The following is a 26,461-nucleotide window of genomic DNA, read 5'->3' as shown; positions in this document are numbered from 1 at the left end:
CCGTCAGAATCAATAATCCATTTATTATTAGTTAAAAATTAAAGATAAAGATATATCAAGTAAAAAAATATCTATCGATTCGTTCATTTGACTGTCTCCTCGTCTTATGCGTCTAGCGAGCCCAAAATCAAAAGAAATTGCCGAAGAAATATGAGATGCCGCTCGATGCTGCGTCATACGACTATTGAAATTGTCCTAATAGTCCACATAGCCCATTTTCTCAAAGTGACAGTGGTATCTTTACCTAATAATATTGCTTCTGGTCGTACGTCGTGCACTTTTGTAGAAAAATCCTTCACTTTTATGAAACGAAATCCGCAGTTCAAAAATAAATGAGAAAAAACAATTCGACGCTGCCCGCTTGTCTTCTGGTCGCCCCCTTGGGCTTTCGCAGGCACTGCAGGCGCTCCTGCCTGGCTTCGTTCGTTTGTTATTTCATCACATGTTTCAGTTAATAGTCTCACCCTGCTTATTAATAGTCCTACCCTGCTTGTTTACATCACATGTTTCATTAAGGATGAAATGACAAGGGATCTCGTCAACAAAGTTGATCATATTCTTAAAAACCACTCAGGCGTTGGCATGAAGAAACTAAGACTTGAACTTGTTGAGTGTAACAAGGTTGATTCCTATAATATTAATAGTTGGCTTCATATTGCTGTTACAGCAGGAATTGAAGAACTCGAGATTTATCTACCTCATATTCCTAAGGAACCATACAATTTACCATGCTCGCTTTTATTTAATGGGAGTAAAAGCTCAACTCGGTATCTTCACATAGCCATATGTGCCTTCCATCCCACTGCTGAGCTTGGTTGCTGGAGAAGCTTGACACGGTTATGTCTGAGACTCTGAGTAATGTACGGATTGCTGACAATGAGCTAGAGGGCCTTCTTTCCAATTGTCCCGCATTGGAGCTTTTGAGACTCCTGAATTGCCGTGAGATCGTTTGCTTGAAGGTACCTCGTGTGCTACAGCGGCTTTACGTTCCTGAGAGTGTCTCTATGCAGAAGTCTGCAAGTGATAGACATCGGTGCTCCAAATATCTCCACTTTTCACTTCAAAGGTAGCTTAGTATTGATTTCATGGAAAAGTGCATTGCAAGTAAAGAACGTAGACATGGAGTGTTTAGAATTCGGTCAGTCCAGCTATGTCTTGCATATGCTCGTACCAAGCTTCTGTCCTATGCGCCAATTGTTGAAAGACTTGTCATATCCTTCGCTAGTGAGGTATATTCTGAAAGTTTAGATGAGTATAGACTAGCTGTTTGGATATAACAGTTGTCGTGCCTACTCATATAACTAATCTTAGATGCCTTGTATGCAGATGATCAGCACACCGATGCTACCTAGCAAATTCCGCCGCCTCAAGTACTTGCATATTTCTCTAATTGGAGATGAATCTATTTCACCGGATTATGATTACCTTTCTCTGGTTTCATTTCTTGAAGCTTGTCCTTGCCTGGAGACTTTCATCTTTGAAGTAAGTTACATTTCATCTTGCAATCATACCTAGTGTCAATTATGGAATCGCTAATGCGAGCATCTTGGCTTTGTCTATAGGTACGACAACCTGACATGAAGCATGATTCAGTTATCGGGGATTCCTCGTGTCTGAAGCAGCTACCGCAACACCACCACAACAACCTAAGGAGCATGACGATCGTCGGCTTTTGTTCCGCGAAGAGCTTGGTTGAGCTAACATGCCACATTGTGGAGAACGCGTCATTGCTGGAGCGCCTCACTTTGGACACCATTCATGGCTGTCACAGTTCTGGAGGATGTAGCGTCAATAAATATCGGAGAGCGTACTATACAGGGAGTGGTATCCGCACTTGGGCCCCACCTGACAGATGCCTCCCTATGGGGAGGGATATCCTCATGGAGGCTCCCAGGGCGCTTTCGGCTATCAGAACACACGTCGAGGGGAAGGTTCCCTCAAGAGTCATGCTAAAAGTCATGGAGCCTTGTAGTCGGTGCCATGCTGTTGAACACGTATATGCCTTTTAAAATAACATTTAGATGCCTAATTAGCAACGTGCAATGTTGAATCATGCCAAAGTGAATTGTTTATGAATTATGATGCGTTATTTCCAAATTATCAGAATGGGCCAACGAGTGTTGTGTGAAATTTGATAGCCGTACTTTGTTTCTTAAAATTTATCACAACACAAGTGCCGAATTTTTTATGATGTGAAACTGTGCTAATGTTTCATGTAGACAGACAAAGTGGTGAAAAGGAGCAGGCGCTGGCTGTTACGCAAGATTTTGTTCATTTTCACGTTGGAAAATGACCAGGAAATGAACGATAGTAGATGAGGCCAGTGTGTTTTACTGATGGATGTTTTACCAAATGTTCTCATATAATTGTGTTTTCTCTTCATCTTCCTCCTCCAGGCTAAACTAATTCAAATTCTAGCCAATCATCATCCCGGCAAAACTCATCATCATCTTGAAGTAACCAAAGTTGCTGAACTCAGTTCTCAGAAGCTCACGTTGTGCAAAGCCTGCAAGGTAAGCAGCACAAGAACCGCTGAGCTTTGTTCACATCGATCTCTCAAGTACAGCAAGGATTTCAAGCAACAATACCAATACCAGTCGACCTCTCAAAGGCATGTTCTGAAACAAACTAGCAATACAGTAGAAACAGAACTAAATCAAAGACACGTTGTCATGCCCAACCATTAACTGATGCGAAAACAGAAACTAATTGGCTTCAAAATTTCCTTTTGTTTTATGGCTCTGAGAATCCCAACATGCAAGTGACACGAACTTGCAGAGGTTTAAACAGCATTATCCCTGAGAATGGAAACAAAATTCCACGAACAAAGTTCATTAACTAAAATCTGATGATGCAGCTTAAGGCTAAGGAGAATGTATATCTCCTTTGCAAACAGCACTGCCCTACTTGTCTTGGTTCTCCTCCGGCGCTTCCTGCTCGTATCGGCGTTTGAACTTGGCGATCTGCCCCAGGCTCTGAGCCATCTGCCGCTTCGCCCTCATGTGGTACACTTTGCCGGTGTGGTTCACCTTGGTCATCATGATGTTGATCAGCCTGCCGCTCTGCGTCACGTACGAGATCCACTGCATCTGGGGATGAAGTCCCTTCCTCATCCTTCCAACCTGGAAGCATACACAAGGTCGTCAGACAAAAGGGGTGAATAGTAATACATATCTATTGTTATCAAGTTTCCAGATGTTAACCATGGAAGAAACATCCATTTACTCAACAGACACGCATAAGTTACAAAATCATCAGGAGCATTCACCATGATTTCCCTAAAACAACATTACACGCAAATCATGCTCAACATGCACGCTGTGTTCAGATGTATGTATTGAAGGCCTCCGTATTGAATTGGTTTCAGTTCCAATTCAGGGAGGAAACTGTAATGGACTTGAATACGAATTCACATGTTTGGATGCTCATGAAATTGGGCCTTGGAATCTCAATGGGTTTTCAATACCAAATCATGTTCGGATGACAAACTATGGAATTGCCTATGCTTTGTGCTTTATGCATCAAATCAAAATCTACACAATGAGTAAGTATAATTGAATGATCATATAGCAATAAAAATAACAAATATTCTAAAAATGTAGGACGACCCCAAATAATATTTGCACACCCTGCAAAAGATGAATCTGTGGTCAGTAAATTCATGTGCATGGAGAGCAGGGGAAGAATAGGAACAAAGAAAGAGGAGGAACTTAGAAGGGGCTGCCTGGGCAAGTAAATAAAGAAGAGAAAAAGGGGGATCCAGGGAAGGGGGGAAGAAGATGGAAGAGGAAGGGGAAGAAGATGTGGAAGAAGAAGATGGGCGAGATGGGGAGCGGGTGGCTGCGCCGGCCAGTGGGATGGGCGGGATCGAGGGCGCGCCGGCCAGCTAGATTCAGGCGCTGCACAAAACTGAAGTATGTTGTCCTCGGAACTGCAGCTAACCAATCATAAAGAAGCATGCTATACAGGGCATAAACACGAGCCATCGCATACACACAAACCGCACACGAACAGTACTTCAGATCAGCATGCACAAGCAGATCGAACAGCTAGGGTTACAGTACCTGGGGAGGAATCACCAACGGAGAAGAGAGGGGTGCTGCTGGTCGCCGGCCTGCCGCTCGTCCCTGTCCTCCTTCGCGCTGCAGCCCAGAGAGGAAAAACAGATCAGGGGAGAGAGAGCGGGGGAACCAGAGCAGGGAGAGAGGGCATCCGCCGCCGCTGCCGTCAGTCATCCATGGCCATGGGGACGTCCGAATGAAAGGGGGCAGAGGAGCCCCAAGGGAAAGGGGGCGAGAGAGAGGAGAAGGGCAGCACCTCGCCGCGGCGCCGCCGGACGCCGCCGCTGCTCTTTCTGGTGGTGACTCGAGGAAAAGAGAGAGAGGCGCTGGAGAGGGTTCTGTCAGCGAGGGCCCACCTGTTAGTGACAGGGGAGGCGGGGTGGGTGAGATAAGAAAGCGAATAAAAAACGATTCGATGATAACAAAGCACTCTGACGGTCGTCGCGCTCCGCACTCCGCCGGCCGAGCACCCGCCCCCGGGTCCAGGCCTCCTTCCACCGAGGAACGCCGCCTCCAAGGGATCCTCCTCTGACTCCACGGTCGCCGCCGTCGTCCTCCTCCTCCACGGCTTCTCCGCTCCGCTGGACCGCCGATCCGTCCGGACGGGGGCTGGTGACGAACCCTAACTTGCTTGTACTGTCCGGATGGTTTTGATCTCGTATTTTCTTTCCTTTCTGTGAGCTGTGAGGAGTTTAATCCATCTAGTTTCATGCGGATTCGTTCGCTGCTTGTTGAGCTGATCATAGCTGTGGGTTCCTTTTCCGGAAGAAAAAGAAGAGGAAATTTTGGGGTTCCAGTCCAGCCCAACCCCATGGCACTCTTTGGGTGTGCGGTCGGAGGACATCTCTGGGTTTTTTTGGGGGGAGGGGGGGGGGGGGGTCGTGCTCGGTGGTTTTCTTGCGAACACTTCTACTTATGGAAAGATGCAAAAAATTCGTGCGACTGTTGCTTAATTAACTGTGTTAATTCTTGGAAATTTATGATCAAGTACTTATTTGAGTATGAATATATATCATATATCAGCCTGTACAGTACCAATTTCAAGCAAATGGTAGTTAATTGGTACCCAGTGCTAACACAATGTTTTGTTTCTTGTGCTTGTGTGACTGTGAACAGGTCACGGCCGGAAACTGTAAAAGTTAATTGTGGCTTGTTAGGATTCTGGGAGGCGGCAACATGCCCTACTTCCCAGATGAAGTGGTGGAGCACATCCTTGGCTTCGTATCGTCGCACCGTGACCGCGATGCTGCATCTCTCGTGTGTCACGCGTGGTACCGCATCGAGGGCCTCACTCGCCGCTCCGTGTTCATTTCCAACTGCTATGCCGTGCGCCCAGAGCGTGTGCACGCGCGTTTCCCCTGCCTGCGCTCGCTGACCGTGAAGGGCAAGCCACGCTTTGCTGACTTCAACCTTGTCCCTGCGGGGTGGGGTGCCTCAGCGGAGCCATGGGTGGATGCGTGTGCCCGTGCGTGCCCTGGCCTTGAAGAGCTCCGCCTGAAGCGGATGGTTGTCACTGATGGTTGCCTCAATCACCTTGCTCACTCATTTCCCAATTTGAGATCACTAGTCCTTGTTAGCTGTGAGGGGTTCAGCACTGATGGCCTTGCTACTATTGCCACCAATTGCAGGTCAGAATGCTACAAGCTTGGAAGTCTTTCACATTTCATGTTATGATAATAGTACTGACTACTGAATGTGGATGTCTTCCTTGTACAATTGTTTGAATCTTGGATACCGAATTTATGTTATGTTTGTTTTAGAATGGAAACCGAGAAACTATCAATGACATTTGAATGATCCTACAGAAAAACCTTGATAAGTCCTTGTAAGTTGGCATTGCTCTATCTCCATTTCCATGAGTTCTGATAAACAATAATGATTGAGATTGTGGATGCACTTCAGTTTATTAAAGAAAGGTCTTATTTTAAGGGATGTTTCTTCAAACCAGTTTGTGCGAACTTATTTAAGAGATTGTGAATGCATTGCCTATTGGGGCAATTCATGGTTCCAGTGTTATATAATCTTCATGACTGCATATACATTTTGAGATGTGATCAATATAAAAAAGTTTGGTATGCTGCATTTATATAAGTGGAATCTTGAGGGCTCTTTCACCAGTAACTTTAAAAGACATATGTGGACTGTCGGTGGTTTACATATAGCAATGTGGCATTACCAGAACATCGGAAAGAGAGGAAGGCACTAATGTAGTAATGTTGGCTATGTCATATCATTCCAGTTTAAAGGAGGATTAGAATACTCGACGGTTCTTTCACCAGTAATTTATTACCAATTTCAAATATGCCTGGTCTAGAGTCTCTCGATCCTCCCATCAATATAATTGAAGTGCTCGCCTTTTTTTTTGAAAGAAAACTATCATGGAAACCCCTACAGTATATATAGGAATATAAATTCACGTCTGTGAGGACTTGAACCTAGGTGGTGGGTTGTACGTCCACTCCCACAACCTCTTGAAGGGCTCACATTTGAAGTGTTACCAACTCTTAATTAGGCAAATAATGGTAATTATTCACTATTCTTAACCATAATCATCGTACATATTTTTTTACTAAGTTTTGAAACTCACCACAAACTTGTTACTGTAGTTGCATAATTTGGTACGTATCTCTGTGGGTGGATTCCATGTGCCCACCGATCGGTATTTATTTAAGGCTAGGGAATTTCAGCAATATAAACTTAAAACCTTAGTACCAATGTACGCAACAGGGTAAACACTAACGAAGGGTAGCTTGTACTGGCAGTGTCGGCTTGGTTGGGGCAAAGTCAGATCCTAGGTGCTGGCGATGGACTTTGTAGGAGATAACAAATTTGGTTCTTCATTCTTTAGTTGCTGCGTCATACGGCACACCGTATATTGGTGAGCCTGCCCTCTTAAACAATGAAACTCCTTAGTCTCACACAACGAAACCTGGAGATCACAACTTGAAAGATAAAAAGGAGTGGTTAAAGGGGGCAGTTCGCTCGCTAAACTGTGCGTTGTTGAGGTAAAAGTGAGGCACCTGCGGAGGCTGCGCCTCAAACGTGGGTGGAGGAGCTCACAGGTGTGTGCTCTAGCCAACCGAACACCGCTCGGTTCTCACAGCTTGAAAGATAAGATAATGGAAAATATCTTCTCATTAATCTTAGGTGTACATGGTTGTTACTAGCATTGTGCAGCCCACTTAGTGTAGGTCCAAGGCCCCACGTTCTGATCTCCACCCATAACATTTGTAAAGCCCATACGTAAGGCACTTAAAAATTGTTTCATATTTATTATTAACAGTTACAGCTATTATTACACTTCCAGTCATATTTACATATTTTCTCATGTCTATTCATAAAGCATCATTTCCATGTGACTCCAGATTGGATTATTATAATTTATGTGACATATATTTGGTGATACCATCTTTAAGGAAATTCAATAGTTTGCGCACTGTCCGTTTGTTTTCTGTAGAACTGGTAGGTCGTTTGCATCAGTAGTCACCAACAATGATGTCATTCGTAAACCGGATTATTTTGATAACAATTAGAATGTTAATACCTGGCAAAATTGTGTATCTTAGAAGTTATTGTCTCATACACATGTTCTGTTCTATTAAGATTAATTAATCTCGACCTCTCTTCAGTTTTTTAAGTGTTGCTTCAGAAAAGTTCTTTCGGTAATTGCAAGTCATATTACTTAATTTGTAAACTCTTCATTATAGGTTTCTGAAGGAACTTGACTTACAAGGGAGTCAGGTGGAGTTTCGAGGCCGTCATTGGTTTAGTTGTTTCCCCAAGCCTTCGACATCATTAGAATCCTTGAATTTTGCTTGCTTGGATGGAGCAGTGAGTGCTAATGCATTGGAAAGTCTTGTTGCAAGGAGTCCAAATCTTAAAAGCTTAAGGTTAAATCGTGCAGTTCCACCAGCTGTTTTAGCCAAAATTCTTACTTCCGCTCCTAAGCTGGTGGATTTAGGTACAGGATTGGTTGCTCAAAGCAATAATGCTGGTGCACTCCCCAGTCTCTACAGTGCTATTCAACAATGCAGTTCTCTGAATAGTTTATCTGGCTTTTGGGATTCTCCACGTTGGATTACTCCAATAATACAATATATTTGCAAGAACCTAACATGCTTGAACCTTAGCTATGCTCCAATGTTTCGGACAGTTGATCTTATTGGAATTATTCGCCAATGTCAGAATCTCCGACACTTGTGGGTAAGGCTTAGTAGCACTGGTGGTAGGGAAATTTAGTCTGTTTCTTGTTATGTTAAATTACTTTATGCAGTTACTAGAGCTTTACTTTGTTGGCTGTGTTGTTTCACTTCAAGCCTATGAAATGAGATGTTTACGTATATGAAAGTTCTACTTTTGTCAACCCTGCTGTAGTGTAATTAGCAAGTAATGTTGCCCAATATGCTGTTTTAAGTTGTACTTATTAGGCAAGAATTTTGTAAATTTAACACACAAAATACATTTAGTTCAACTTCTTATGTGTTAGGATGTGTTTGGTTCAAGGGATCAGTTTGGGTTGTTGAGGGTATCCCCAACCACCCGGTTAGGGATAGCCATTTTTTCTGTTTGGTTGTATAGGGATGAAAAAGGGTTGAGAATAGCCATTTGATGTTTGGTTTGAGGGATGATGGATGGATAGGTTGTTCCAAGAATCTTATTTCTTTGAGGTGGTCAGTTATTTTTTTATGGAGAACAATCATATTTCCGAAGGTGAATAAGTATACAGGGCACATAATTCACGAACAATCCATCTAAATTTGATAGTATATTCATCAAGTAAAATTCAGAGCAAATGCTTGCCGCCTCTGTGCGCTCTGTTCGCTGCTCCTGTAAAGAGAAAATCAACAGAAAACGGAACACAAGGAGCAGCTCGTGTTCACTGTAAACAAATATATGCATGGCATCAGATCTACTCCTATGCATGGCAGCTCGTGGAGTACTAACTATGCAAGATTGCCTAAAGAAAAACAATGCAAGATAGGAGAGCAAGGAGCAGAGGAGCAGCTCCTGTGCCCCGACCTCAGGCCGTCAGGCGGATGCACGGCGTCCCTGTCGGCGGCTGCGCACTCCTGTACAGCACCACCAGTCCACCACTCAGCTTCCCTGTCCACGCCCGAGCTTCACCGCTGGCCAAATCCAGCTGCCCCAACGCGCTCTACCACGGCCGTGCGCTCCGCCATCGCACACGACTTGCCGGCCACCACCAGCAGCAGCCATGGCGTCGTTAGATCTTGTGCAGCGGCTGCCATCGCTCGATGCGAGAGAGAGAGAGGAAAAATGAGATGGGGTGTACCACTTCGAGCGAGAGCGAGGGTGGTTGCCCATATCCGCCACTTTTCGGCGGCTCCGCTCAGCCCGTTTTTCAGGGAATATTCTTCGAATCTGGCTATCCCCAACCACCCAAAACTCTGAACCAAATGCCTGATAGCCATACAAAAAAAGGGCTATCCCTAGCCTCTCGAGGATATTCCTTGAACCAAACGCACCCTTACTCTTTGACAGAGGTTGCATAAGAAGTTAAGAACACACGTATCTGTTGACTTGTTTAACGATCTACTAGTTTGTACCAGTATAGACATTTGAAAATATCAGACCCTGCAAATGTGGCAAGATATAATAATCTTAAAAATGTCAGCGAACTTTGGAAGTACACCCTTTTTTATCTCTCTTGGCATCTTTGGTAATGCTACAGCGGTTTATACTTTATAGTATGCATCTCTGGCCGTGCTGTGCACAAGGAAAAGTTGTAGGCGTGAAAATTCTGTCAACGTAGTACTGTATTTTGAGAATGACCAAAGACAAAATGATGATTTAGTAATAACTGATATGGGATTGATTGATGTTAGGGAAACATTGTCTAATAGCTATTGTACTTAATTGTCAGTGTTACTTAACGCGCTCACCCACACAAACCACACACAAAGAGGTGACATACTTTTGGGTGTTTCAACGTATCTTTGTGTGAGTGTTTCTAATCCCAGAGAAGGTCCTTCTGTGGGTGTTTTAACAGCTCTGTAACTAGTATTGGAAGGTTACTTCAATAGTTATAGTGGAACACTTCTGGTAAAAGGATTCTTAGAGTATACCTTTGTTTTTCTTATGTTTCCTTCATTTGTGTTTCATCCTTGCTGGTTGTTTCTTGTTATAAAATGTTATAATTCACTTCAGCTTAATGGTTGTAGGTACTAGATCACATTGGTGATGCAGGATTAAAGGTTGTAGCCTCTTCTTGCCTGGAGCTGCAAGAGTTGAGGGTATTTCCTGCGAATGCAAATGTGTTAATAAGCACTGGTGTGACAGAGGAAGGGCTGGTTGCAGTATCTTCAGGCTGTCGGAAGCTAAACTCTGTTCTCTATTCCTGCCGTCGAATGACTAATTCTGCTCTGATCACGGTGGCAAAGAACTGCTCGCGAATCACGTCCTTCAGACTGCATATCTGCCTGCATGGGTCAGTAGATGCCGTGACAGGCCAGCCACTGGACGAGGGTTTTGGGGCAATCGTCCGGTCATGCAAGGGCCTCAGGCGCTTATCTATGTCTGGCCTTCTCACGGACAGTGTGTTCCTGTACATCGGCATGTACGCCGAGAGGCTGGAGACGCTCTCTGTCTCGTTTGCAGGAGATAGTGATGATGGCATGATCTATGTGCTCAATGGCTGCAAGAATCTCAGGAAGCTGGAGATCAGGAACTGCCCATTTGGCAACACCGCGCTTCTCGCAGGCATGCACCGGTATGAGGCGATGCGCTCGCTTTGGATGTCGTCGTGCGACATCACCCTGGGTGGCTGCAGGTCCCTCGCGGCAGCCATGCCAGGCCTCAACGTCGAGGTCATCAGCCAGGCGGATGGAGGCGCCAACGATGCAAAGAAGGTGGAGAAGCTGTATGTCTACAGGACACTTGCCGGCCCAAGGGTTGATGCCCCTGGATTCGTCTCGGCACTGTAAATTACTTATACCGTCGTAGTTGCTGGGTTTTCCTAGACCCTCCTATTTGTGTGAACTTAATTCGGTGCTGTCGCACTTTTATGCTACGTCTGCTACTCTGAAGCGGGCACCAGTCTTGTGAATTTGGTTAGTCTTCCGAAGTGCTATTTGTGTGGCCAACACAGCATAATATATGGATCTAGGCCTTATTTCCAAGGTTGCACTGCGGTATAGCTGAACTGTTTGTGACGCAACGAGCTGATCTGTTCTGTTACTGTGTGCTTGGTTACTGAACCAAGTGGAACGGAATGCTATTTTTATTTTTTATTTTCTTTATTAGAAGAAGTGGAACGCAATGTTATGGTTTCATCTTGGTGTTTGGTTGGAGCCAATGAAAAGAATGAAACGGTTTCATTTCAATGTTCTTGACGATGGTTTTGCTATTTCACATGGGTCTGAATTTTCTGGTGGGCACCGTCAGGAGTGGCGGGGGACGGGAGCTGGCACTTCAGCCTGGGTTGGGTTGGGAGGTGGGTGTACCGGAAGGAAGAAGAGGAGCGGCCGTTCTTGCAGGCATGCACAGGTACGAGGCGATGCGCTCGCTCTGGATGTCGTCATGCGCGGCATCACCCTGAGCAAATATGCCAGGCCTCAACGTCGAGGTCATCGGCGAGGCGGATGGAGGCAAAGAAGGTGGAGAAGCTGTATGTTGAGGATACTCGCCGGCCCGAGGGGTGATGCCCCCTGGATTCCTCTCGGCGCTGTAAATTACATGTGCTGTCGTGGTTAGTGGGTCTGTTAATTTGGCTTTTAAATTTCAGTTTTGTTAAAGCACATCTAGATGTGCCATAAGTATTGCACATCTAAGTCCTATGTCATTGATCTTACGTCGAGATTTGTGTGGATATTTCCTTTTTTCTTTTTTCTTTTTTCTTTATGCTTGATTCACTCACTTAGATGTGCAATAATTAGAGCACATCTAGATGTGCCCTAGACACACCGCTGATGAATCTGCATGCTTCCTTTGTTAGTGATCAGAGAATGAGTTGTCAGTAATTTCGTAGAATGTGGCGTGAAGCAAAATCCTTTCTTTTTTCTACAGATGCATTTGTCAGATTGTTGATCGACGCAACACAACTTGTTGATCTGAGCACCAAAAGAACCTGTTGATCCAGAAAAAGAAGCACAAGAAAAGGAAGAAGAGAGTATGTTGATCGCCATGGAAACGCCGCACAACTTGTTGATCTGAATGTCAAAAGAACTTGTTGATTTGGACTTTAATTTGGAACGACGAACAAGCAGTTGTTTAAGCTTGCCGCTCCCACCTCCTAGCAGCCGGTGGCCACTCCGGCCCCAGCATCCACTCGCCACCACACCTCCTGCTCTGATCCCAAGCCTTTCGATCCACTATCTCACGCCATGGCCCTAGCTGATTTCAACTTCGAAATTGGTCAAGATTTTGTCGTGGAAGTCTGGAGAAAATGGGGAGTGCCAATCAACTACGAGGAAGGCAAAGACATGGAAGAGTTCCTCCTGGTTGCGGAGTTCACTCGATCACAAATCCGACTCACGGAAGAATCATTAATCACTATTCTCTTATCTTGTTTTGGAGGTAGAGCATCACTTTTTAAGGTCCAATTTCTCAGAATTGGTCGTTTAAATTCTTTGTCTCCTCCAAAGAAGTGGGGTTTTCGATCATCGAGGGAGGCAACATCTCTCTTCCTCTACCGAATATCAACTTCCTACTTTGGGGCAACGGTGGTCCTAATTCCAGTTGGGAATTGGATCAATACCTCAAAGAAAAAGAAGATGCTTGGACGCACATCTTTCATCGTCACCCTAGGAAGTCCTACATCCAGGCTCTGCAATCTCCAAGGATCTATCTAGATTCATCTTCCACTGATCATAGATCATCAAGCACAGATCCGATCACCCATAATCAAACTAGATCACTGGGACACAATCACATCACTAGAGTTAATGCTATTACTCTGGCAGTTACTACCAACAGGGCGGGATCATCGCAATTTCAAAAATCAGGCTCTTTGTTCTGTGTCCGGTGCCTTCTCATGGGCCACATCCGGCCCAGTTGCACAAATAGAATTAAATGCCGGGCCTGCAAGCGATGGGGCCACATGGCACACGACTGCTATTCTCAACCCAGGCCCAACCCAATCCCCAGGCAAAGCCCACCACCTAGCCAGACGTTTGCGATTCCGAGGCAACCCGCCACTATTTCCGTGATTGTGTCTAATCAAGCGGTCATTCAACCCACCAACCAGGGAATACCAGTTAATTCTCTCCGGCAGGCATCCCGGGGCGATTGCCACAATCTCAGCTCTTCCCAAACTCCGTCTCTCTTCGTCTCCAATCCACCACAATCCAACCAAATCCTACTTCCTCTTCTCTGTTGTCGGCGGCGGCCGACCCTACATCGACCCCGTCGACAATGGCGGCTTTCCCATTCGACCCCACCCCTGTCCTGCCACCGAACCACCATAGCATCTAAGTAGCTGGCAGACCGGCTCGGATTCGAGTCATCACCGGTGCTGCGCCAGCAACTCATGAAGAGTGGGCGATTGCCACGATCGTTCCGATGCCGAATCTCCCAGTGGCATTCAACACCGTCAGAGAGGTACTATCTGATTTCTTGGCTGATCATCATCTGGGATTCACTGAGATTGAGCTGTGTCCGTTCGGTCAAGTCTATGTCAAGTTCAGTAGCATTTTTAACATAGATGATATGGTTACCCGTAGCTCGCATCTGTTCACGGATGTCCATGTCATATTTCAAAAGCATGACAGAGGAATGAACTGGAGGAGCTTGGTACTCAACATAGATGCTTGGATTTTGCTATGTGGTTACCCATTTGACAGAAGAAATATCCAAGAAGTAAGCAATGCAGTTAGTAAGTTTGGTAAATTTCTAATGTGGGACAGAGTGCGTAGTACCAGAGCCAATATGATGGTGAAGGTCAGAGTGGAGGAGCTCAGAGACATTCCTAATAGCATTGTCATAGGAGAGGGATATGATTTCCAGACTGGCTCACTGACTGTGCTAGTGGTAATACTCCAGCATCAGATCCTGGGAGCTAAAGCAGCTGATGAAGATCCTGTGAAGCCTCATGGCAACCCACACTCACTCCCCCAGCAAGCCAATTTCCATCCAAACCAGCATAATCATTTCATTGGTCCACTTCAACAACATGAAGTTGATGAGCACTTGGTACCTGCTCCACCTCATAATCCTCAGCTTAACCTGCAACTTTCCCTTAATGTTGCTGACCATGAGCATGATGACCCAGTAGATATGGAGATGGAAGAGGAATAGGACCACATGCTAGGTTGGGGGCATTGGGCTATGCCTCAAGGAGCAGATCATGAGTTACATGTAGGAGAATTTTTGGCTCTGAATGACATTATGGAGACAATGGAGGAGATCAATAACCCAGCTATGGAAGCAAACAGTAGTATCACACTTTCTATGTTGCCATCTAACAACAGTATCAACTCTACTGCCTCTGCTAATGGCCCTATTGCTCCTGATATGCAACTGCATGAGCTACCTGATTTGAATTTGGAGGCCATGCCAAATGGTCCAGCCCAGGAACAGGCCCAACAACCCCACCTACTGTCCACGGAGATAATGTGATACTTCCTCATCTGCAGGCCCAACTGGGACCTGAGCCCAGCATGGTAACAACACCTCAACATACTGATCAACTTCAGAGAGATACTATGGAAGACCAAATGCTCTTTGAACTCATGTCCCATTCTACTCCCTGCATCAAGAAGGCAGTTCAAAACTCTGATAAAGAAGTACATGAGGAGGGTATGAATATCACTGTGGATCAACTGAATGCTGTGAATCTACCTGTTGAGGCAGCTCCTACAAGCTCTGAACACACTGCCGCTGACACCACTCAGGTTCAGGGAGGCAAAGCTACCATGCCAGCCATAGGTGAGACAGAAAATTCTGATATGACAGCACCACCAGGCTTTCCTGAACCTTTATTTGCTAATCAGGCTCATAATACAAATGCAGACATAACATCAGGACTGGTATCTGCCAAACCAGTTCTGGAGGAGATCACAGTGAGGAACATGAACAATGAGGAGCAACATATGGGCGCAGAAGGAGTCAAGGTTTGGAGTAAGCACTTTGCTCCAACTACAGAAAGCAAGGATACCATTCAGGTACCAGTGGACTGGGCCAATTTCTTATCAGTTGTTCTATTAACTCCTAGCAAATTTGACTGGGCTAAAAGATTCATTTCCTCTACTGTATGGAAAATTATTTGTCAAGGAGCTGCAACAAACACTATTCCATTTGTTATCCCAAAAAACTGCCTAGTTGATAACTCCCTGGAGTGTTCTATGGCACAGGATACTAAGGAGCAACACCTCACCATCTGCAGATAACAATACTACTGAAGTTATGTCTGCCTCATCTACTTCTGCTCTGCACAGAAACAAGAAGAGGAAAGAAAATGTGGAACTAGTTGAAACAGAGGTAAGAAGAAGTTGTAGACTCCGAAAAATTAACAAGGGTTTTAAGAAAGCTGTTTGTAAAGATAAAGAGTGCCTGGCTTGTCATACTGCACCACCACCGATCCCTCCCAAAGTTGTGAAAAGTATAAACACCTCTTTTTGCAAGGTCTATGACAAGGATACAATTGAAGAACTCTTCAGCAAGAAACACAAGAACACCAAGAGTGGCAACACCACCATGGAGGGAGTCAAGAATGCAAGGGAGCATAACAAGAAGTGGATCTAGCTTATCTCTTAACTAGATCTGCAGTTTTGAATAGTGACCATGGCATATGTTATTTATGCTCCTGTATCTGTAAGATGTGAGACTGTGATGTTCCTCAGTTATGCTATTAGTATGGTACCTAAACTGCTTATTGAGTGGATGTTTTACTTATGCAAGAAGTTTGTTGGGAAGAATACTGAGATTGCTGGGTCTGATACTGTTTTGAGCTCAATTTATTTACTATTCACTATACATTGATGAATAGAGATTGGAACATTTTGAACTGGAATATTAGAGGCATCAATGATCCAAAGAAATGGACTGCTTTGTCTAATAAAATTGAGGAATCACAATGCTCCATTATTTGTATACAGGAAACTAAGAAAGAATCTTTTGACATCTCCTATCTGAAAAACTTTTGTCCCAAGAGGTTTGGAAAATTTGCATTTCTACCATCTATAGGGGCTTCTGGAGGCCTCCTAATTGCATGGAATGATCAAGTGTTCTCTCGTCAAATCCATCACAACAACGATTTTCCCCTATCAGTCATTTTCACATCCAATCATAATGGACAACAGTGGATTTTAACCAATGTGTATGGGCCATGCCAACCAGATGATAAGATTCTGTTTTTGAACTGGTTGCAAAACTTCATTACACCAAATGACACGCCCTGGTTACTGATGGGAGACTTTAATTTTACTAGATATCCTCATAAGCGAACCATGGCTGGGGGTAGTATTAATGATATGCTTTCTTTTGACACAACAATCAACAGACAGGCTCTCATTGAAATCCCACTAAAAGGCAGGAAATATACTTGGAGTAACATGCAAGAGGCCCCCCTATTGGGAAAACTTGACTGGTGTTTCACTTCAGAAGATTGGACCATCAAATACCCAGCCACTTTTGCCATCCCTCTGGCTAACACTGCCTCAGATCATGTACCTATTAAAATTAGGGTCCTCTATTCCTAAAGCTAATATCTTCAGATTTAAGAACTTCTGGCTAGAACACCACCAATTTAAAGAGGTAGTCAGCTCTATATGGACACAAGAGGTGGATGAGAGTGACAGTGCCAAGATCGTAGCAACTAAATTCAAGAGACTGAGAAAAGGACTAATGAATTGGGCTAAAAATTTGTCTGATCTGAAAAAGATCATTGCAGATACCAACTACATGATTCTTTTCTACGATACCACTGAGGAGTTTAGGCTTTTATCATTGGAGGAACACAATGCCTGGAACATTCTCAAAGTTCACCTTGAAGTCATTCTGGATAATCAGAGGCAATACTGGAAGCAAAGAGCCACTATAAGAAAGATCAAAGTGGGTGAAGCTAATACTGAGTACTTTCAGGCCAAAGCAACTATTAAGTACAGGAACAACTTCATCTCCATGATGAGAGATGAGCAAGGACATGAACATCATGATCACCAGGCCAAAGCTGCAATTTTATACAGAGCATTTAAAGAAAGAATGGGCACATCTGCACCTACCACAAACCCACTGAACATACATCAGTTGCTCCAACCAATGGAAGATCTATCTGAACTGGAAGCACCATTCACCAAGGAGGATATTGATAATGTAATTAAGAATATGCCTACAGACAAATCACCAGGGCCAGATGGTTTCAATGCAGCATTTCTCAAGAGCTATTGGGACATCACTACTCCTGACTTCTATAAGCTTATAGAAGATTTTCATTTAGGACAAGTTAATATTTAGAGTATTAATTGTTGGGGAACGTGTAATTTAAATTTTTTTCCTACGCACACGCAAGATCATGGTGATGCATAGCAACGAGAGGGGAGAGTGTAATCTACGTACCCTCGTAGACCGAAAGCAGAAGCGTTATAACAACGCGGTTGATGTAGTCGTACGTCTTCACGGCCCGACCGATCAAGCACCGAAACTACGGCACCTCTGAGTTTTAGCACACGTTCAGCTCGATGACGATCCCCGGACTCCGATCCAGCAAAGTGTCGGGGAAGAGTTCCGTCAGCATGACGGCGTGGTGACGATCTTGATGTTCTACCATCGCAGGGCTTCGCCTAAGCACCGCTACAATAATATCGAGGATTATGGTGGAGGGGGGCACCGCACACGGCTAAGAGATCTCACGGATCAATTGTTGTGTCTAGAGGTGTCCCCTGCCCCCGTATATAAAGGAGCAAGGGGAAGGGGCGGCCGACCATGATGAGGCGCACCAAGGAGGAGTCCTACTCCTACCGGGAGTAGGACTCCCTCCTTTTCCTTGTCCAAGTAGGAGAGGGGGAATGAAGGGAGAGAGGAGAGGAAGGAAAGGGGGGCACCGCCCCTCCCTCCTTGTCCAATTAGGACTAGGGGGAGAGGGGGCGCGCGGCCTGCCCTGGCTGCCCCTCCTCTTCTCCACTTTAGGCCCATGAGGCCCATTAACCCCCTCGGGGGGTTCCGGTAGCCCCTCGATACTCCGGTTTTATCCAAAACTTCCCCGGAACACTTCCGGTGTCCGAATATAGTCGTCCAATATATCAATCTTTATGTCTCGACCATTTCGAGACTCCTCGTCATGTCCCCGATCTCATCCGGGACTCCGAACTCCTTCGGTACATCAAAACATATAAACTCATAATGAAACTGTCATCGAAACCTTAAGCGTGCGGACCCTACGGGTTCGAGAATAATGTAGACATGACCGAGACACGTCTCCGGTCAATAACCAATAGCGGAACCTGGATGCTCATATTGGCTCCCACATATTCTACGAAGATCTTTATTGGTCAGACCGCATAACAACATACGTTGTTCCCTTTGTCATCGGTATGTTACTTGCCCGAGATTCGATCGTCGGTATCTCAATACCTAGTTCAATCTCGTTACCGAAAAGTCTCTTTACTCGTTACGTAATACATCATCTCGCAACTAACTCATTAGTTGCAATGCTTGCAAGGCTTATGTGATGTGCATTACCGAGAGGGCCCAGAGATACCTCTCCGACAATCGGAGTGACAAATCCTAATCTCGAAATACGCCAACCCAACATGTACCTTTGGAGTCACCTGTAGAGCTCCTTTATAATTACCCAGTTACGTTGTGACGTTTGGTAGCACACAAAGTGTTCCTCCGACAAACGGGAGTTGCATAATCTCATAGTCATAGGAACATGTATAAGTCATGAAGAAAGCAATAGCAACATACTAAACGATCGGGTGCTAAGCTAATGGAATGGGTCATGTCAATCACATCATTCTCCTAATAATGTGATCCCGTTAATCAAATGACAACACATGTCTATGGTTATGAAACATAACCATCTTTGATTAATGAGCTAGTCAAGTAGAGGCATACTAGTGACGTTTAGTTTGTCTATGTATTCACACAAGTATTATGTTTCCGGATAATACAATTCTATCATGAATAATAAACATTTATCATGATATAAGGAAATAAAATAATAACATTATTATTGCCTCTAGGGCATATTTCCTTCAGTCTCCCACTTGCACTAGAGTCAATAATCTAGATTACACAATAATGATTCTAACACCCATGGAGCTTTGGTGCTGATCATGTTTTGCTCGTGGAAGAGGCTTAGTCAATGGGTCTGCAACATTCAGATCCGTACCTATCTTGCAAATCTCTATGTCTCCCACCTGGACTAGATCCCGGATGGAATTGAAGCATCTCTTGATGTGCTTGGTTCTCTTGTGAAATCTGGATTCCTTTGCCAAGGCAATTGCACCAGTATTGTCACAAAAGATTTTCATTGGACCCGATGCACTAGGTATGACACCTAGATCGGATATGAACTCCTTCATCCAGACTCCTTCGTTTGCTGCTTCCGAAGCAGCTATGTACTCCGCTTCACATGTAGATCCCGCCACAACGCTTTGTCTAGAACTGCACCAACTGACAGCTCCACCGTTTAATGTAAACACGTATCCGGTTTGCGATTTAGAATCATCCGGATCAGTGTCAAAGCTTGCATCAACGTAACCATTTACAATGAGCTCTTTGTCACCTCCATATACGAGAAACATATCCCTAGTCCTTTTCAGGTATTTCAGGATGTTCTTGACTCCTGTCCAGTGATCCACTCCTGGATTACTTTGGTACCTCCCTGCTAGACTTATAGCAAGACACACATCAGGTATGGTACATAGCATTGCATACATGATAGAGCCTATGGCTGAAGCATAGGGAACATCTTTCATTTTCTCTCTATCTTCTGCATTGGTCGGGCATTGAGTCTTACTCAATTTCACGCCTTGTAACACAGGCAAGAATCCTTTCTTTGCTTGATCCATTTTGAATTTCTTCAAAACTTTGTCAAGGTATGTGCTTTGTGAAAGTACAATTAAGTGTCTTGATCTATCTCGATAGATCTTAATGCCCAATATGCAAGCAGCTTCACCGAGGTCTTTCATTGAAAAACTCTTATTCAAGTATCCCTTTATGCTATCCAGAAATTCTATATCATTTTCGATTAGTAATATGTCATCTACATATAATATCAGAAATGCTACAGAGCTCCCACTCACTTTCTTGTAAATACAGGCTTCTCCAAAAGTCTGTACAAAACCAAATGCTTTGATCACACTATCAAAGCATTTATTCCAACTCCGAGAGGCTTGCACCAGTCCATAAATGGATCGCTGGAGCTTGCACACTTTGTTAGCTCCCTTTGGATCGACAAAACCTTCCGGCTGCATCATATACAACTCTTCTTCTAGAAATCCATTCAGGAATGCAGTTTTGACATCCATCTGCCAAATTTCATAATCATAAAATGCGGCAATTGCTAACATGATTCGGACAGACTTAAGCATCGCTACGGGTGAGAAGGTCTCATCGTAGTCAATTCCTTGAACTTGTCGAAAACCTTTTGCGACAAGTCGAGCTTTGTAGACAGTAATATTACCATCAGCGTCAGTCTTCTTCTTGAAGATCCATTTGTTCTCAATTGCTTGCCGATCATTGGGCAAGTCAACCAAAGTCCATACTTTGTTCTCATACATGGATCCCATCTCAGATTTCATGGCTTCAAGCCATTTTGCGGAATCTGGGCTCACCATCGCTTCTTCATAGTTCGTAGGTTCATCATGATCTAGTAGCATGACTTCCAGAACAGGATTACCGTACCACTCTGGTGCGGATCTTACTCTGGTTGATCTACGAGGTTCGGTAGTAACTTGTTCTGAAGTTTCATGATCATTATCATTAGCTTCCTCACTAATTGGTGTAGGTGTTACAGAAACCGGTTTCTGCGATGTACTACTTTCCAATAAGGGAGCAGGTACAGTTACCTCATCAAGTTCTACTTTCCTCCCACTCACTTCTTTCGAGAGAAACTCCTTCTCTAGAAAGGATCCATTCTTAGCGACAAATGTCTTGCCTTCGGATCTGTGATAGAAGGTGTACCCAACAGTCTCCTTTGGGTATCCTATGAAGACACATTTCTCCGATTTGGGTTCGAGCTTATCAGGTTGAAGTTTTTTCACATAAGCATCGCAGCCCCAAACTTTTAGAAATGACAACTTTGGTTTCTTGCCAAACCACAGTTCATAAGGTGTCGTCTCAACGGATTTTGATGGGCCCTATTTAACGTGAATGCGGCCGTCTCTAAAGCATAACCCCAAAACGATAGTGGTAAATCTGTAAGAGACATCATAGATCGCACCATATCAAGTAAAGTACGATTACGACGTTCGGACACACCATTACGCTGTGGTGTTCCGGGTGGCGTGAGTTGCAAAACTATTCCGCATTGTTTCAAATGTAGACCAAACTCGTAACTCAAATATTCTCCTCCACGATCAGATCGTAGAAACTTTATTTTCTTGTTACGATGATTTTCAACTTCACTCTGAATTTTTTTGAACTTTTCAAATGTTTCAGACTTATGTTTCATTAAGTAGATATACCCATATCTGCTTAAATCATCTGTGAAGGTGAGAAAATAACGATATCCGCCACGAGATTCAATATTCATTGGACCACACACATCTGTATGTATGATTTCCAACAAATCTGTTGCTCTCTCCATAGTACCGGAGAACGGCACTACTAGGAAAAGGCCTACTAATGGCGCACCTAATTTGGCCATTAATGGCGCATTAGTGGTGCGCCATTAGTGCCACGCCATTAGTATATTTTACTAATGGCGCACCACTGGTGCGCCATTAGTATCTGGTATACTAATGGCGGACCTCAGATGCGCCATTAGTATATACAACAGTGCGCCATTAGTATGCCTCCCAGGGGGCCATGTATACCCAGGTGCTTTGGCATCTAATGGCGCACAACAACAGGATGCGCCATTAGTAACTTCGGCATACTAATGGCGCACTATTTAATGATGCGCCATTAGTATCCTTTGGCATACTAATGGCGCACTGTAATGTGATGCGCCATTAGTATGAATATTAGGTTTTTTTTTAATTTTCTGTTTTTTGCAGAGGTTACAAAATGTATAATTGGACAAAATATAGACATCACATATCAACAACAGATTCATCGAATACAATAGAAGATTAGTCTCTGAATACAATTCATCATATTAGTCTCCGAATACAATTCATCATATTAGTCTCCGAATTGAAAAGACCGAACAAAGATAGAACATTATATTACAAGTCTCGAGACCGCGAGTAGCGAGTTTGTCTTCACATTACAAGTCGATATCGATCATCTAAACTACCGTCACATAGAAGAGAGCTGCGGTCATCACGATGAGCATCATCACGATGAAACTCGTCTTCATCTGGTTCCTCCAACGCTCCCTCCCCTCTCCCGCTAGATAGCGGGCGTATCTAGATTCGGCCTCGACCCTAGTGGTGTACCCTTTGTAACTGTTACCGCTGAATCGGTGAACCTGTCTCCGACACTCCTCCCAGTCGTCGTAGACTCCGAGAACCTTACCCTTGTACACGACATACGACGGCATCGCTATGCACTAGCCAAACGAAACGTTAGTACCAATTCACAGACAATACATAAGCAATATATAAGTATGCAACAGAACGATCGGAAGAGAAAAGCAAGACATTAATAGCATCGATTACATCTAAGTTGAACGACTCTCAAAACCAAAGAGACATACTACAAGTTCATTAAAGTTTAATTACAACATGAGCCAATCGATGTTTCAGAACTAGACACAACATCACTGCTTTCGACTCGACTCAAGGGACCGGAGCGTGGATGAAGCCGTCGTCTATCGTGGGAGTCATGAAATAATGGTCGTTGTCAGCCTGCATTTGTAGCATTGTGTCGATGTCACTGTTGGACGGTTGATTTCTGAGGTAGAACTGCCCCGAGGTACGAAGGACATCTTGATGGATGATTTCCGCAAACTCCGACTGGATGCGAAAGAATTCTTGTCTGATGTCTGCGTCCTGGATTGCTGACATGCTCGCGGCCCAATCTTTGAGTTTACTCGGTAGCAGAAGTTGATGATGGTCCCGTACGATCGCCCGCATGTGATGGATGGCGTAGTAGGCACCCTTCTGACCGCCAGGCGGCTGCTTGACGTAGCAGAACGTCGTATTGTGGGAGAACACGTGCTTGCCGTACTTACGAATAGGCCTGGTGAAGGTGCCTCTAGATTTGGCGTAGCCGGGGAGAACATCATCAAGAACCTTCTTGACATTTGTGTAGTCTACGTTCGAATGACGGTCCGGGTCGAAATACGTGGCCATGGAATATTTGGGGCTTAGGAGGATGAGCGTGCAATGTGTGTCACTGCAGAAAACATGGAATGTTAAAAGAAAAACGATCGAAATCTAAGAATTCATATGTTACGGGGCGGTTGAGGGGAGGACTTACTCGGGAAAGTAAGGCACGAGGAAGTTATCCTTATCTTGGTTTGCCAGAATGACGCCTTCGAGGTAAGAACTCGCGACTTGCCGGTCCCCAGCGCTGCCCAAGATCTTGGCACGCATGTAGAAGGGGTCGACTATCACGATGTCCGGGGTCTTGTCACGAATGATCCGCATCTCCATACTCAGCGAAAATAGCCGAATGAAGGTGTAGTGCAGCGGATGAAGGTTCAACATAGCGTGGATGTCATCAAACCGCAGGACGATCGTACCCCCGATGGAGTTATCCACAAAGCCCTTGCCCTCTGGCACCTTGGCCGCGAAAACCGGGTATGCCACATCCTTCTCTCTGAGATGCCGCTTCTCCAAAGAAAGAACACTGTCATGCAGACTCCGCATAGCACCGGTTGCAGCATCGAGCATATTTCTCGGTAGCATCGGCCTACCCGCCACATGCAGCCTCCTCATTAAATCCTCAGGTGAAGGTGGCCCGTCCTGAGCACGGATCGTACTCGGTGCCGGCTGGCCCGCACCCTTGTTAGTCTTTCTTTTGCGTGCCTTCTTCTTCTCCTGTAATGGGACCGAGTTCTGCTCACAGACCGCCTTCTTGAGTGTGTTGGGGCTGATAATATTTCGCACCTCGCCTATCTGAGGCTCGGTGAAGTCGGCAGCTGGAGGCGTCTCCTGAGAGCTGAACTGCAGACGACGCCTGTTGCAACTTGGCTTCTCCGCGGTACCAGCTAGATCGCGCACGTCTTTTGTTGGGTTGGGTTCTTCAGAAGGAGGCCCCATGAAGTCGCCACCGTACCCACGATCAGCAAAGTACTGATCGACGTTGCCAAATGTATCGTCGTCGTCGTCATTCTGATCCTGTGCCATATGCATGTTTGGATCCAGTGGCATAGGGATGTCCGGCACCGTTGCGGTGGTCTTGCCATGGGGCCGACTTGGCGCTGGCACGACTGGCGGTGTTGTCTTTGGGGTGGTGTCCCCCGCCCCCAAACGAATCTGGCTCTTTGGCCAAAGCAGGGGCCAGCTCAGGCAGGCGCTGAGGGTCATCACGTCATCATCGTCGGCCCCGACGGGTCGAATCGGAGGTAACAACTCGTCGCAGCCTGGCAGCACCCGAACCAGTTGAACCCTAAACAAGTTGGGTGGCATCTGGGTACCGTGGAACAAGGGGTTGCCCGGTTGAACGATTTTGCCCTTGGCGACATCGACCAACTCGTTGTTCACGAAGTGCAGGAGAGTGCACGGAACGTCGGCGGCGCCCTGCGAAAACATGTAGGGCGTCAGGGATGCCCAGTCAAAGGCAAGGAGATGAAGTCCTTGGCTGAGAGAGGCTTAATTAGTTACCGTGATGATGGCGTCGAGCTCGGCTAATGTCGAGGCACCACCAATGGCGGGTGTGCAGTTGACGGAGGGGCCGCTTGCTGCAGAGGTGGCGGCCGGCGTACACCCGGGTGCATTAAGCTCCCGTGCCGGCGTCGGAGACACCAATGCCGCCTCCGCCGGAGACACCAATGGCCCCGCCATCGCGTTCTGCGAGTTGCCTTCGAAGTTCAACGCTTGCCACTGGCTCGCATCCTTAGGGTGACTCAGCATCTTGTCTTTTTTATCTATCTCCGGATCATTTGCGTCATCTTCTCGCTTCTTCTCCTCCCTATCTGCGTGCCAACGCAGGAGCTTTGCTACCTTAGGGTCCGCGAAATACCGCTGCAGACGAGGAGTGATCGGAAAGTACCACACCACTTTTCGAGGAGCTTTCTTCCTCTTCTTGTATCGAGTGACGCCGCACACCGGACATATGGTAGACTCCGCATGCTCATCCCGATAAATGATGCAATTGTTCATGCACACATGGTATTTCATGTGCGGTAAATGCAGAGGACACACGATTTTCTTCACCTCCTCCAAACTGGTCGGGTACTTGTTCCCCTTGGGAAGACGTTCGTGCCAGAATGACATGTTCTCGTCGAAGCATGCGTCGGTCATTTTGTGTTTTACCTTCATCTCCAGAGCCATGAGCGTTACTTTCAGGCGGGTATCCTTGGGCCAGCATCCTTCATACAATGGAGTAACCGCGTCTAACTCAAGTTGATCCATCTTGGCTTTCTCTCGGGCGGCAGCTCTTGCGTTATCCGTCTGCTTGAGAAGCAGCTCTTGAATATGAGGGTCCTGCACCCAGCCCATCGATGGTCCAGCGTCGTCTGCTCCGCCGGCATCATCATCTTCATGATCATGCCCGTCGTCTGCTCCAGCATCTTCCTCATCATCATGTCCTGCATCTTCTACATGATGACTGTGTACAGCATCACCGTCATTATCATCTCCTGGGGATTCTTCGTCTTCTCGCCCGCCTGAGCCGCGGTGGTTGTCTTGCTGCCCTTCCTCATTTCTTGCCCGGCCCCCATGGACGACTTCGTAGTCATCTTCATCACCTTGCCACCGATAGCCATCCATGAAACCACGCAAGAGCACGTGGTCCCGCACCTGCCCGGAATCCGGGTCCGCAATAAGGCTCTTCAGCTTGCATCTTCGACACGGACATCTTATCTCCGTCTCGTTCTTTTGAAGCATCTCGGCCTTCGCGGACCTCAAAAACCTATTCACGATGCCTTCGGTCATCATGCGGACCATGGTCGCCTGCGGGGTAGAGCAAAACGATATTTTAGAACCAAGAAAAAATTTGGCATGACTTTCCCTAAAAATAGGACCAAAAAGAATGCTTAATGCCAAAATTCTCGCCAAGACGGAAATGAATCAACATTCCGGCAAAATATTGGCAACTATCGCATTTCAAATACCGGTACACCTCCAAACACAAACACATATGCAACACCACAAACATATGCAACACCATGAACATACATAGATCTAGCTAGGCCATAAAAAGTGCATGTGCACATTGTTGTA

At 45.4% G+C, this 26,461-nt stretch overlaps 2 protein-coding genes and 2 pseudogenes across 3 annotated transcripts; 3 read left to right on the top strand and 1 right to left on the bottom strand.

Moving 5' to 3' along the window:
* Positions 1–472: 472 nt before the first annotated feature.
* Positions 473–1,330, top strand: LOC125507150 (F-box/LRR-repeat protein At3g03360-like; annotated as a pseudogene).
* A 1,358-nt stretch (positions 1,331–2,688) lies between these two features.
* LOC125509875 (Ribosomal protein L31) lies at positions 2,689–4,454 on the bottom strand. Its single transcript, XM_048674902.2, has 3 exons — positions 4,318–4,454; positions 4,065–4,142; positions 2,689–3,122 (listed from the first exon to the last, which is right to left on the bottom strand). The coding sequence occupies exon 3, from the start codon at positions 3,111–3,113 to the stop codon at positions 2,904–2,906; it is 210 nt and encodes a 69-aa protein (XP_048530859.1). The 5' UTR covers positions 3,114–3,122; positions 4,065–4,142; positions 4,318–4,454; the 3' UTR covers positions 2,689–2,903.
* Positions 4,455–4,491: 37 nt separating this feature from the next.
* LOC125509874 (transport inhibitor response 1-like protein Os11g0515500) lies at positions 4,492–11,200 on the top strand. Of its 2 annotated transcripts, none has more exons than XM_048674900.2 (4): positions 4,492–4,673; positions 5,178–5,689; positions 7,769–8,264; positions 10,244–11,200. In XM_048674900.2, exons 2-4 carry the CDS (start codon positions 5,238–5,240, stop codon positions 11,003–11,005), a joined length of 1,710 nt encoding a protein of 569 aa, XP_048530857.2. In that variant the 5' UTR covers positions 4,492–4,673; positions 5,178–5,237; the 3' UTR covers positions 11,006–11,200. The 2 variants fall into 2 exon arrangements, with proteins under 2 accessions (XP_048530857.2, XP_048530858.2); XM_048674901.2 differs by having other exon boundaries at positions 4,492–4,694.
* Positions 11,201–12,403: 1,203 nt separating this feature from the next.
* On the top strand, positions 12,404–14,636 carry LOC147972088 (uncharacterized; annotated as a pseudogene).
* The last annotated feature ends 11,825 nt before the right edge of the window (positions 14,637–26,461 follow it).

Source organism: Triticum urartu, chromosome 5A (genome assembly GCF_056163025.1).
Source record: "Triticum urartu cultivar PI428250 chromosome 5A, HENAU_Tu73, whole genome shotgun sequence".
NCBI classification, from domain to species: domain Eukaryota; kingdom Viridiplantae; phylum Streptophyta; class Magnoliopsida; order Poales; family Poaceae; genus Triticum; species Triticum urartu.
Note: the sequence above shows the minus strand (reverse complement) of the source record. Positions and strands in the feature narration are given on the sequence as shown.

Coding starts and splice junctions, on each gene's coding strand:
- LOC125509875 (XM_048674902.2), bottom strand. CDS start 3,113: ATGAGGAAGGGACTTCATCCCCAGATGCAGTGGATCTCGTACGTGACG.
- LOC125509874 (XM_048674900.2), top strand. CDS start 5,238: ATGCCCTACTTCCCAGATGAAGTGGTGGAGCACATCCTTGGCTTCGTA. Junction 5,690..7,768: donor ACTATTGCCACCAATTGCAG/GTCAGAATGCTA, acceptor TCTTCATTATAG/GTTTCTGAAGGAACTTGACT. Junction 8,265..10,243: donor AGAATCTCCGACACTTGTGG/GTAAGGCTTAGT, acceptor TAATGGTTGTAG/GTACTAGATCACATTGGTGA.